This window comes from Opisthorchis viverrini, assembly GCF_000715545.1.
Source record: "Opisthorchis viverrini unplaced genomic scaffold opera_v5_34, whole genome shotgun sequence".
NCBI lineage: Eukaryota > Metazoa > Platyhelminthes > Trematoda > Opisthorchiida > Opisthorchiidae > Opisthorchis > Opisthorchis viverrini.
In genome coordinates this window covers 1,725,208-1,738,290 of record NW_008751690.1, presented here as the reverse complement: position 1 = coordinate 1,738,290, position 13,083 = coordinate 1,725,208, and the positions used below count along the sequence as shown (strand labels likewise).

The 13,083-nt window shown below is 46.6% G+C and overlaps 1 protein-coding gene across 1 annotated transcript in view; it reads left to right on the top strand.

The window, feature by feature from the left end:
- The window catches only part of T265_02691 (hypothetical protein), a gene marked incomplete at both ends in the record, with an annotated part of 44,590 nt that extends 40,863 nt beyond the window's left edge, over positions 1-3,727 (top strand). Inside the window, one exon of the mRNA XM_009166993.1 lies at positions 3,483-3,727. Within this exon, the coding sequence (XP_009165257.1) occupies positions 3,483-3,727 (245 nt within the window). The remainder of the gene's footprint in view (positions 1-3,482) is intronic.
- Between the last annotated feature and the right edge of the window lie 9,356 nt (positions 3,728-13,083).

Genomic DNA, 13,083 nt, shown 5'->3' with positions numbered 1-13,083 from the left:
TGGCAGAGGAGTATGAAGGAGATCACGAAACGCTTGGTTGCTGTCGGTGCTACTCGCCTTCCAGGATGGGGACCGCGTGATCCTCACTGTGCCTGGTTGGAGACACTACAAGATATGGCTGCCAACCGATGTCCGTGGCGTTCTTGTTGTCAGTTTCTGTCCAGATTGCCTGAGTGAATGTCTGGAGGTGTAGGCCCCTCGGAATGATTGTGTTAAGCTAGCACTAAGTCCCTCCCCCATCCACCTTTATTCTTTTCTTTACAATAAGGTTTTCAAATAAGTTATGGTTGTACGGCAGTGAAGCATCGGTGTTGAACAATGACGTCATGCTGTCGATGATGATGATGAGGGCATGTGTAGACAGCGTTTTCTATGTTTCGAACCGAGGTGAATTTAAGTTAACTTATATAAACCTCGGTTCCAAACATACGAAACAATGTCCCTGCAACACCTGTACCACCACCGGTTTAGCCATGGCAACCCTGATGATTCGTCTTGAGCGGCTTCAGGTGGAAATTATTGTACGGTACTAAGAAAAGGAGTTGTGGTACTATAGTGAAACACAAAGGAATTGACGACTGATACCGGAAGCTCGTTGATTTATGCAAAGCTGGTGTCCATTGTAATACCATCCTACTCAGGACAGTTGATAATTGTCAACAGTGCTTCGCAGGTATGTTTACAGATCCATCCCATAGAAAGAAAGCGTTCAGCTGTACATCTTTCGGTAGAAAGAAAGCGTTCAGCTGTAGCATCTTTCGGTACCTAGCTGCAGATGTCGCGTAGTCGAGAGGCAGAAGTCGGATTCTTCACAGTTGAAGTGATAATGCATTGAGGCTGGACTGATTCCGAGGTTTCAGTTGGCGAGTGGTTCAAGTCATTTAAAGTATTCCATTTACTGGTTCATCATCTTGTCATGCTTGTTTGGAGACCTTTTATTTGGTCCAGATAAAAAATTCAGCTGAGACCGGAGATTTTTGAGGACACCCGAACGAGCCTGGAAAGCCTGCCAAAATCCATATTTGATGCCATGTCCGGTCAGTATGAGATGTAATGTGCTCGAGTGTCTTTTCGCCGTAGCGTGAGACAACCGACTGACTTGATGATAGAGGCTATTGTTGCCTTTATGAACAAACTGTCCCCACATATTCATTGTGCACCAGAATTAGGGGGCGTGAAAGACGGTTGGTATCTGGTCGATGGTCGTCATGGATGTCCTTGAAGATCCCTCAGGTGGAAGCGTCAAGTAGATTACCAAGATTCCAACAACTAGTGAAAAGTATCTTAGATTTAATGTGCCACCTCGTGTTGGCGGTCAGGTTTTGGTACTGCACGGACCTTTTGGGTCACACTGGATGAAACTCAGTTCCGTAAGCTTGAAACATACCGGGAAGGCCAAAGATGAGCAGTCCGACGAACAGTGAGTCCTCGTACGGCAAGAAACCGTACTGAGGCGGTCTGGAGGTAAAGTCGTGCAGTGTGAAGGCGATATGGCGTTTGATTGGTGCCACCAACATAATTGATACAGACAGTGATAATGCCTTCCCTCAGGAAAGGACCGGTGAGAAAAGGTTGTCCCCAAGGTTAGCACACACCGATCGCGCGACAGCTCTCCGGAGGCCGGGTGATCCTAACAACCGAACATCACTTCGATTGGACGGATATGTCACGTACGGGATACGGAGTGCATGCTTTAATTGATCAATCTGGATCGAGCACCTGTAGCTTGATGCTTCGCGGTCCCTCACGAAGATTCTAATGCGATCTTGCGGAACATTATGTGATGATCCCATAAATGCGGTCGTAATAATCTTTGTCTCTATAAGGGGTTGTCTCGAGCTACCGTGCCTTTTGATGTACCATAGAGGACGGAGCAGGAAGCCAAAGACCGACACAGAAGTTGCACTACCGTCAGAAAGTTACAACAATGGCTGACCGAGATCGCCAGTGAATTATTCAATACGGTTGAAATACATTTGTAAAACCAAATGGTTTGGTGCTGCTCAGAATGCACCCGAATTGTACAACCACATTGTGCCTTAGTCCCTAAACCGTCGGGCCAGGTCAGACCCTAAAGCTAAGTGAGTCTTGGTTTCCAGGAAAGGTCCATCACGAAAACCGAAAAAAAACTGTTGTCTCGTAGTTCAAACTTTTGAGGTTAGGGAAAGGGTCTTCGAACATAACCCTATATTCTCCCGCTGCCCGTTGAGTCATACGTTTCAGCCGAAGGCTTAACCACGATCCCATACTTGGCGCTGACAAACGGAAATTGTCATTCGCCCTTGCAGCTCTTATTGCACAGGCACTCGCCCAAACCACCTCTCGAACCATCGAATGATGCACTGGAGTCGACCCATATACCAGCTTCGCAAACATCGTTCTGAGTCTGCGCCATCGCTCAACATAACAAAACTACACAAACCCTCACTAAACTCCAAAGATCTGGTCCACGTTGAGGCCTTCAATGTCCGTCTGTCCAACTGGCGTCTCTTGCTCAAACCCTACTTTTCTTTTTTAACGATTTATATTGTGCCTGCGAAACACGCATTCGGGACCCTACCACGGTGATGCATTCCAAGTCACCTAGAACGAGCTCCGATGTTCCAAATTGCACTCTTCGGTTGTATGGTGATCCTCACCAAATTGCTTGTGATCTATATGCTGCACTCAGCCCAAGGCTAAAAGTGCTTTAGTGGACTGGATTCTAGTAAACAGTCGCCTTTGCTCTATACATGTGCTTGGTTAAGTTAAGATCGATTCGGGTCTATGGGGTAAATGAGGTTTGTTCTTATGTCAGCATACGTCCCGACAAACTGCAGTTTTCGATCTGAGGGCGGATTTTATCTAGATTTTTCATGAGCACTTCGGCCAGGAAGGACGGATATAATCGTCGTGGTGGGTGATATGAACGGATGGATGACCAGGTTCAAAAGAAGCAAAGTTGCGTGGTAGATCTGGTGATGAACAGCATATGGATAATGGGAAGCGATTACTTCGGTTGTGTGCTGATGATCGCCTGTTCCTGGCCAGTATGACTCCCAGTATAAGCGCTCACATCGAGTTACTTGGGACCATCAACCTCAAGACACCTATGGATTCATTTGCACCATACGGCTATCAGTTGCGACAGACAGCCTCAACTAAAGATTGCGGTTCCTTATAAGGTACATAGCTTGCCTGTGATCATGCCATTATGCGGGCTCGGTCATCATTTCACTCTCCGGCAGCATTACGCGTGACAACGCAGGACAACTCTGTAGAGAAACTTCGATGAGTTTCAGCGGCTCAGAAGTATCGAGCTGATCTGGCTAGCAAGCTAGGGGAAACGCATAGCCATGCTAAAGGCGAAAAGCGACTGGAGGTTTCATGGTAGCTAGTTAAAGCTATTCTCATGGTTTACAGAATTATCTGTCCAAGCCATCCGAATCGACTAAATGAACACTAAAAATATTAATGCGATAAGCAGATTTTATTGCTGCCAGAAAAGCCGTACAAGCAACTGGCGACTACGATAGCGGACATAGATCCCTCGAAACACATAATCGACTCGAAAAATCACAGAGAATGCTGGTGGACTGCGAAGTCCCATGAGATGGAGAAGGCTTTCGCTACAAGCAACAAACGCGCCCGGCGTCTGTTGATTCGATTTGGCCAAAAGACACCATCAGGGAAACAATATGCGAAAAAAGATGGAACGGCGATTTACTCACGAAATCGTGGGCATTGAACGATGGGCCGAACACTCAAAGCAGTCGTTCAAGCGACCTCCTTCAACACAACCTCTGGGATAACCCAGCAAGACTAAATGGAACATCAAAACCAGCGCCCCTTCAGCAAGAGAAACCCAGTGCGAGATATCATTTCTCCAGCGGGATAAGGCAACCGACCCGGTAGCCCGCACGATAGTGAAGCCCTGAGGAGCAGTCTGACGACCCAATTAACAAAGATTTGGAACGACCACCATTGGGATGGAGTCTATTCTGTGATTCCCATTTTCCTCCTTTTGGGCAAAAGCCACCCCGACCGAACCATTAATCAACAACCACACCTTCGCCCTGAGTTAAGTCCTTGAACAACGCCACTCTTCCAAACATCTAGCGTTGGTCGTTTTTCTCAGTGTGAAAGCTGCTTTGGACTCTGTCCATTGTCAGAAACTCTAAACTAAGAAGGTGTATTTAAATTCAGAAAGTTCTAAAATGAGTGATGTAGAACGACACCCGGCACACCAGAAGTCCAGTGGGAGCGAACACACACACATTCAAGCGGCTGCTTTCCAGTTTCCCAAGAAGGATTGACTTAGGAGCACCAGTGGGTGTTTTTGACGGATGACATAATTCGCAACGCAATGGGGCCGTGTGTTAGGTCGGTAGCTTACTGAGAGGTAGCGGGGGAAGTCCAGTTCCTACGTCTTTTAGATAGAGGCCAGACATCCAAGGCACTCCGTGCACGCATGACCAAACGTCAGTCCGATCCCTCGATAAGTCCGAACGTTAGTACTGTATAAAGGCGGTCTAAGACCAGTTATTCGCCGTTGCCCGTACGTACCGGCTGTAATCCAAACGGACCACCTTTTGAGTCTCAGGCGCGCTGAGTACACCCATTTGTGCATTCAAATATCCAGCACCCACAATAACTGAACTTTTGGTCCAAAGTGATAGAGCATTCAGGGCATCATAAAAGTTGTACTGAATGGCATCAGAGCTAGTCGGCTGACGCGCAATTAGACACGACAAACAGACAACAATAAACATCGAACCTGTGAAATTTCCTCACAGGCGTTATCAAATGAACCGCGGAAGCGACTTTCAACGAGAATCCATCATTATCATTGCCAGAAACATTAGATGAGAATGTCCTACAACCATGTCAATTTACTTCAGTAAAATCCTGTAACAGAAAGAAAGAAAGATATGGGGCAGAAAGGGGGATCTAGGGCTAACCTATAACAAAGATCGGAGGTGCCTATTCATCCAATACTGAGTCAGATAATCTGAAACGCCACTGACATTGATTAACCGGAAATCCAAACAAGCCAGCACGGTGATTAAGAACGATGTCGGTTACTCCATATTCCGCCGCAGCGGCCGCTGGATCGCCAGAGTTCGGCAGCCGCAAAACGGATGGAGAATGCTGGGACAGTTAGCTCAGTGGCTCTTGGATTCAAAATTCTTGATTCCAATAAGTAGCACGTCGATTCGAAGCGAGTCCAAAGTGCGGGCAAGAGCAGTCTGTAGTCTTGCTTGCTTCGATATGGAAAAATTAGGGAAGCCAGAGAGACCGGCCGTTAAGGACTCAAGATTGATTTCGAGATACATGAGTCTGTCAGTTTCGAGTGAGCGGCCAACGCTGCGGTCAAGACCGATGCAAGACGAACGGGATCGTCAGTCCTAACGGGTGGGTCTACAATGAGAGTGCCATTATTGGGGTATACAGAGAGGGAAGAAAAATCATGTGAACAGGAAACAAGAGATGGTTTAGAAGTAGCGTGTTTTCATTTACCCGACCTGCTGTATGCAGCGAGTAAGGCAACACGGCTGACGACACCACACGAAGGCCGATTTGACATGACAGTGCTTTTAGCTGGTGTTCATTGCTGTACGCGGCCTGGCATAGTGGTATGGTGCCCAAGACCTGAACAGGACAATCAAGCACCTCAATCAAAGCTTTGGTTTAAAAGCCTAATCACAAGACAGTGCCGCTTGGTGTGAAGTGTCAGCGCACTATATTTTTCAGAAGAACCAGTCGCTACACATGTTCCAAACTCCGACTTAGAAGACCAGGCAACTGATTTAGTCTAATACGTGACCAAATCGGTATGAGGTACTATGCGAGTGTTGCCCGGACACCCCTAATATATCTAAATGGGTAGTGGAGGGGCACAATTGGTCATAGTACGGTAAAGTCATGTTTTTTTGGCGGGGACGTGTCAACAATCCCCACAACAGCTCCCAACCATCAACATTCTATGGACGCAGTGTGAGCAGTTTAGCCCTCTGAATAGAGTAGCCTCAACCATTCGCAAGCCACAGTTCTATCGAAATACAACAGACAGTGCCGTTATTTTACTCATCTAGCAAACACAACGATTGCCAGTGGAACACGAAAATGAAACATAGGGCTGAGTGAAATCGCGTACAGGTAAATAACGACAGAGAATTTCCATCCACACCGATCCTCACCTTTGCCGTTCGGACGGACTCCCAGATTGCGTCAATGGGAACAGCGGTGACTAATCAAGAGCAAACCTCCTTCCCGGATAGCCTACTTCAATTCAATCTAGGGAGCAAGCGCACCTACCCTTCACGGTTCCCACACTAACAGAATGTCCCTCTGTAAAGTAATTCAGAAGTGTTCTGACAAAGGCCAAACATAAATAAGGATGCGAGACCGGATGCACTGCAATCGTTCATTTTCAACCACCTCCCAACGGTATTGATTGCACCTGCAGCCATCTCGTCAGAAATTATCATTACGAGAAGGTATTCTGCATCGCTACTGGACGGATAACATCAGACCACCTGGTAGTAGTGAAAACACCGCTCGCTAAATTATAAACCGCTATACCTACATCAGTGATTGCCAAGCTCATGAAGAGAGATCAAAAGTATACTGCCAAACCACAAGCGCAACAGTGCAATTGTTAAATCCAAGCGGGTAAGTAAACTTGTGATACTAACGGAAAAGAGGAGCAAGCCGCAGACCTGACACTTCAGATTTGTCATATTTAAGGACCGCGTAAGAGGCCTCTTGGTCCAAATGCTCAAAAAAACAAAGTTTTTTAATGATCTTAGTGGTTCAGATGGCAGAATTGCCAAAACATCGGTACTTCATCGTTAGGACGAACGGAGCCCATTGACCACCGCTTAAGATGAGAAGTGTCTAACAAAGGACCGTACTCCGTCCGCGACTATTTAAGCTGTGCATAAACGGACATTCCTAGACATTTAACTCATCACGCTTACTGTTTGCAGGTGATATCAGGGCATTGCAGTCGGAAGTTACACCTCAAGGCTTCGTTAGATTGGGACTAGACCTTACCATCAGGTTTTCGCCACTAGGGAGTAAGCTTTTCAGTGCTCGTACGTGCGAAGGAAACATCTCAAACTGCTTAAAACTAGGTTTTGAAGGGAACATGAACAACTGTCTCTGGAAGGTTATTCCATGCACAAACTACCCAAAATGAGAACAGTTGCTGTCGGATAAAAGTGTGAAATCTGAGCTTGAGCACCTCACCAGTTTTTAGCCGTGTTTTATTTGGGTCAAACGTGAAGAACCTGTCATCCAGGCTATGTTCGAACAAGGCACACGTGTTAGGTCTCATCAGAGGCAACAACAGTCTAGAAGAAAGAGTCCAAGCAACTAGAGACCCGTTTCTGAATCAACAGATTTTACTCCAATAATCATCTTCGTAGCAGCTCGTTGGGCGCGCTCAACATATGTTAAGTCGTCCTTTTAGTTTTGAGAAGACAACTTGGTCTGAGTAGCCAAGAAGCGGTCTGAAATAAGCACCACAAACTCTGGAAGTCAATACGAGTATCAAGAAGAGAGGAAAGCCTTCTGAGCCAGTTTTTCATGATGGGGTGAGAAGGACATGCTCAACGAAAAACAGATACCTAAATCCTTCCTGGTATTTCTTCACAGTGTCTTTTGGACCGTTCTCACCATACACGACGGTGTTCCCTGAGTCTCCTCCGAGGGACATATGCGTGCAATATTCGTCATTCGAAGTAAGGCAAAAGTCCAGCGACTCCTGCTCTGTGGCGCCGAGAAGCCTGGCATTCGTACCCCAAAACTTCAAAAAAGATTCCAACTCGCGTACCCGCGATGGTATAAGCCGGTCAAAGGAAAAAGGACCTGGTGAAGAAAGACGCACGCACCCGCTCTACTCAAGCTCAACGTGGACATGAAATCAGACACAAACTTTGAAGGAACCCCAAAGAAATCGGTCGAAAGAGGTCGCTCTGCGGCGGACCCAGCAAAACTTCGACTATTGATTGGTCGACAGCTGATCACGTGCCATTCCGGTACGACCTATGGAATCTGTCGAATGACAACGTCGTCACGGATTCACGGATTGATACACAGGATCGAGGCTTTTGCCAAGTTTCCCTGTTCCCTGAGTCTCCTCCGAGGGACATATGCGTGCAATATTCGTCATTCGAAGTAAGGCAAAAGTCCAGCGACTCCTGCTCTGTGGCGCCGAGAAGCCTGGCATTCGTACCCCAAAACTTCAAAAAAGATTCCAACTCGCGTACCCGCGATGGTATAAGCCGGTCAAAGGAAAAAGGACCTGGTGAAGAAAGACGCACGCACCCGCTCTACTCAAGCTCAACGTGGACATGAAATCAGACACAAACTTTGAAGGAACCCCAAAGAAATCGGTCGAAAGAGGTCGCTCTGCGGCGGACCCAGCAAAACTTCGACTATTGATTGGTCGACAGCTGATCACGTGCCATTCCGGTACGACCTATGGAATCTGTCGAATGACAACGTCGTCACGGATTCACGGATTGATACACAGGATCGAGGCTTTTGCCCAAGTTTCCCGGGTCGGCTTTGTTCTTGTCCGTCAGTGGCTATCGTTCACCTGAAAGGCACAAGTGGAAAAAGGGTGTAGCACTGCTCTTTATGTTCTCAGCGCGGGGTAGTATGCTCGCCAGCGAGAGGATTCGCATAAATAAATGTCTAATAGTGCTTTAAATTGGGTTCGAGAAGGAGCGTGTAAAACCGTCGAAGGTCATTCCACGCAGCTACTACCCGAAATGAAAAAAATTTTGTCTAATGAATGTGTGTGCCCTGAGCTTGAAAATTTTCTTACCATGTCCTCGCCGGGTGTTTGCTGGGTCAACCGTAAAAAACCTGTTTGCCAAGCATTGTTCAAACAGGGCGTAAGTAAGAATTAGGTTCCCTCGGAAGCAACGGTACTCCAGTTCAAATCAATCCTCACCGTTAGGTCAGTTGCGTGTACACGCCGAGAGGAGGTCACAGTACCATTAATGCTAGTATTTCTATTTAAATGGCTTCAAATTGATTTAGTATGGCCGGTGCGCGGAGTGGATTTTCTACAAACCCCTGAAGCTGATCCATGGGCGCATACCCATGGTTTCTCCAAACTCGTCGTTCAAAGCAAGGAAACTTCACAAGAAACTGTAGGGTTTAATGAGCTCTAATCGGCGCTACACGACCCCACTGTGATCATAGTTTTGCCCGTTCTTAATGGCTCCCAATGGTATTGTACTGTGCGGAGGGAAATTTCGCGTACCCCTCTACCTCCGTGTTCCATCTGCTATCTGTGATCAACAAGGTGTAGAGCCTGTATTCACAAGCCATATACGGGTTCTTTTAAAAAAAAACCTCGCCAAAATCAGTTGGTCACGTGTGATCCATCAGCATTCACTGCATGTGGAAAGCGTCTGAACAGCAATCATGCAACCTTCCGAATACTTAGTGGCCTCAGTGGCCTTCCCTAGACTCCATCACAAGCAGTAGTTCGGAGTTATGAACCTCTGCCATAACACAAAGCACGTTATCAACTTAAATATGACCCAGTTATCCGTCACATCCTTAATAGGGATGCCTGATGCCTCGGGCGGTTATTGTACATGTCCTGAATTATATGCACCGCGATGATTTCATCGGCTAAAATCTAAGCACCGTGCGTTGGAGCTCCATACTTTAGCATGGCGATACAGGTGACAAACCCTCTTTGGTAAGCCGTCAAGTCACCAAAAGTCGATCGCACAAGCTTTCGGAGCCCATTGATGTTGTTCCAAATAATAAGAGCTGACTACGGTATGGTTCCAATGCATCCTAGAAAACAAGGAAGCTGAACAGTCAGTTCCTCTTGTATTGTTTCTTATTAGAAAATATGTTCAACTTCCTGACCACTTCCGATCGCTTGTTTTTCTGCTGGCCGCCTGTTGCATTTGTGGTATAACTCATCGTAAAGCAAAATAGCTCCGGTGCTCCGATTACCTGCCGCATGCAGACAAAAAACGCAACACATTTATGTAAAAACCTTCGCTTCTCCCAGATGTGGTCCGGAGAATTCAGCAAATATCTGCCAAGAGTCGACGCGTCTTGGCCACCATATCTCAGAAGGTGGGATGGCATGTTATTGACTCCGGTGCGATGGAGCTTTTAAGGGTTTGAAGAATGGGAGAGATACATGGCTACTGTAATGTGAAGCTGTGGAATGTGAGACAGGGCCTACAAGCTTGACTCCGAGGGAAGAGACAAGTAGCAGTTAGCAAAGTAAACATTCAGGTAATCGGTTGTACAGAGGGGGTTGATTGTGAAACATTGTTTACTTGAATGGAAGGAAATACTTGAGTGACAGTTCGAAACGCCGAGAGAACAGGCGCCTGAGGGTGGCCTTGTGTGCTCATGTGACACTTGGCAACAAAGTATAAGTATGGTAAACAATAGGCAATCTATCGTAGTAGAGATGGCAGTCGTCACACTTTCATTGCGATGTCGCATTCGTGTTGGTGGATAGCTCTATACGTGGAGGCATTAGGCAAATCAGTTGACGTCATTAGGATGGTTACGACTGTCCAAGAAACTGAGGAGGAAGAATACACCGGAAAACCTCTGGATCACTCAGGGGGCAGCAAGTTTCGTCGCAACCATTCAGGCTCGACAAAAGGGCAGCCACACCAAGGCTGGGGACTGCACTAATACACTGGGAGATCCGGTGCAAAATACAGAAGCATGGTGGCAATTTTAACCGAATGCTTCTTGCAATGCTGTGGCAGAAAATCATGGTTCCATATACATCTTCAAGGGCATTCGGAGTTTTATTTGAATGCTACTTACATGTATCTAGTAATGGAAGGGACCGACGAGGACCCGTGACCGGGAAGCTAACACAAAGTGCGCTGACGATCTATGTACACAGGTCAACTGTGGCTGCTCACAGAAACTGAGTGCGCAGTCTTGTGCTTGGATTCATGTGATACGTTACAGATAAAGGGCTGCTTGAAAATCCATAAAATTAGCTTTTAATCACACAGTAGGTTGTGAGCTCACACGACCGTTGCCGATTCTACTGAAATTAGATGACTACATCGTAAAGATGAGTTTGTATCTCAGGCGACGTTGTGGCCAGGCAACTAGTCCCAATTTTTAAATGAGGCTACTGTCTTCCGGCAGAAAGTTTGCTTTCCTGCTGTAAATTTTTGTAGTATGACTACAGTACCCATCCATACGAATGGCGGAAGCTGCTAAAAGTCTATCGTGAAGGTTCAATTTTCCAGGCTTAAAAAGTTAAAGCGTAGCACGCCGCCCAAATTGATATGAGTAACATGTTGTGCCCGGCAATATAGCCGGGAAACATCAAGTGGAAACAATTAAACTGCCTCCTACCCAAAATTGCAGACTGGCACCTGAGAACGTCCAACGGTCATTAGTCAAAACGTTCCCTCTCACCGCTCTCGTTATATAATCCTGGGCCTTGAGCTATTATGGCTGAGACTGGTTAACCTAGACCTAACTCTCCTTTGCCGTCTGTTGAACCGAAGTGCCTCTATAGCAGAGGATGAGCCAAGTGTGAAATCATATACTCGCTAGAAATTCTGTAAACCCAGCAATCTCCGAGAGTACCCTGCAGCGCGTGCAAACCCGGGTCACAACTTTTTCCTAGTTTACTACACTCGCATGTGGAACACTCTTCTTGATCGACTTCAAAATACCACACATTAGCGCAAACTTTCGCAGCCCCTGGGTAACTTCCCTAGGTGTGAAGCCGCAGCCGTCCTAGATAGTATTCAACTATCCCTTGATCTCCATCATGAGTTGGGTCCAAATTACCTCTGAGTTTTGCGACGGTATAGTGAGTGAATGAAAAAATAAAATACATAAATAAAACCATATCTTTGTTACTCTGTTACCTTTCAGGCTTGCCTGAAGTCAGATTTACCTGAAATCTCTGCTTGTTCAGGGTGGGCTCTGTTACCGACCCGTCTTCTTCCAGAGTCATCTTATACCAAGTTCCTTCCGCCTAGGTACCTGTCTCGGACGACTCCAACCGCTCTGTTTAATGAGGTGTGCTCCGTCTTGCCTGGCTCTTACCAACACAATTAGAACAAAAGCCAAAGTTTCTCACATTTGAAAACGCAGCATACGCCACACAACCCAATAAGCACATGCCCACAGAAAATTTCTGTATGCCACCGCTTGGCTTGGCAGTTTACATTCCGTCACGTCGCTGCGCCCCGCAAAACTCCTGAAGCCTGGAGCTGGACTTCTGCTTCGAACGCCATAGACTTCTACAATGTCTATACGCGCAAGACCTCTTTTTATTCGGGACGACGAAACAATTTTTAGCCTTTTTTCAATACAACCTCACAGGCCACAGCTTCAGGTAATCCGGCGAAGCCATAGTTGTCCCATTCTGTAATGCACTCCTAGATGCGTGATTTTCTCATGGCCCATAAACGCGGCATATACCGCCTTCTCTGCACTCTTATCCTTTTGGCCTTCACTCATGTCTCACCACCAACCCCACCGCCTGTTAATTATGCTTAACTTCTCTTACTTAACCCACCCCGCAATGCCACGTCATATATGGCGTGCAGCCTAATATTCAGATATCTCCTGTTATTAGCATATTTTCCTAATGCTTCTCGTCCAGGTGCCACGCTCATATAAAGTGAAACCACACTTAACTCGGCGTTCCGTTTTTCAGCAGGTCCCTGCAGATGCCCGACCTCCTGTCGTTCAGCCTCCGATTTTCCGGGAGTCGATCGCCAGTTTTACAGGCTCCTCGAAGCCTTCGTAATGCACACACTAGTAACAAAACATCGCGGATGCTTCGATTACCCGCTTCAGGCTTAAGTACCACATAGTCCTCATTCACGTATTCTTTTTAAGCCTTCTCAAATACCGTGAAGGATGAAAATCGAACTGCCACCAATTTCCAACGCCTTTATTGTCACGTACGAGCCCAACGAACCTGCTGCGGAGAGGTCCAGAGACAGAACAATACAAAAGTTAGGCTTACTTGTCCTTCAGAATGCCGTGAAATCCGTGAAACTCTGCGTCATTGAAAAACTGAGACGCAGATTTTATCAACCAATCAGG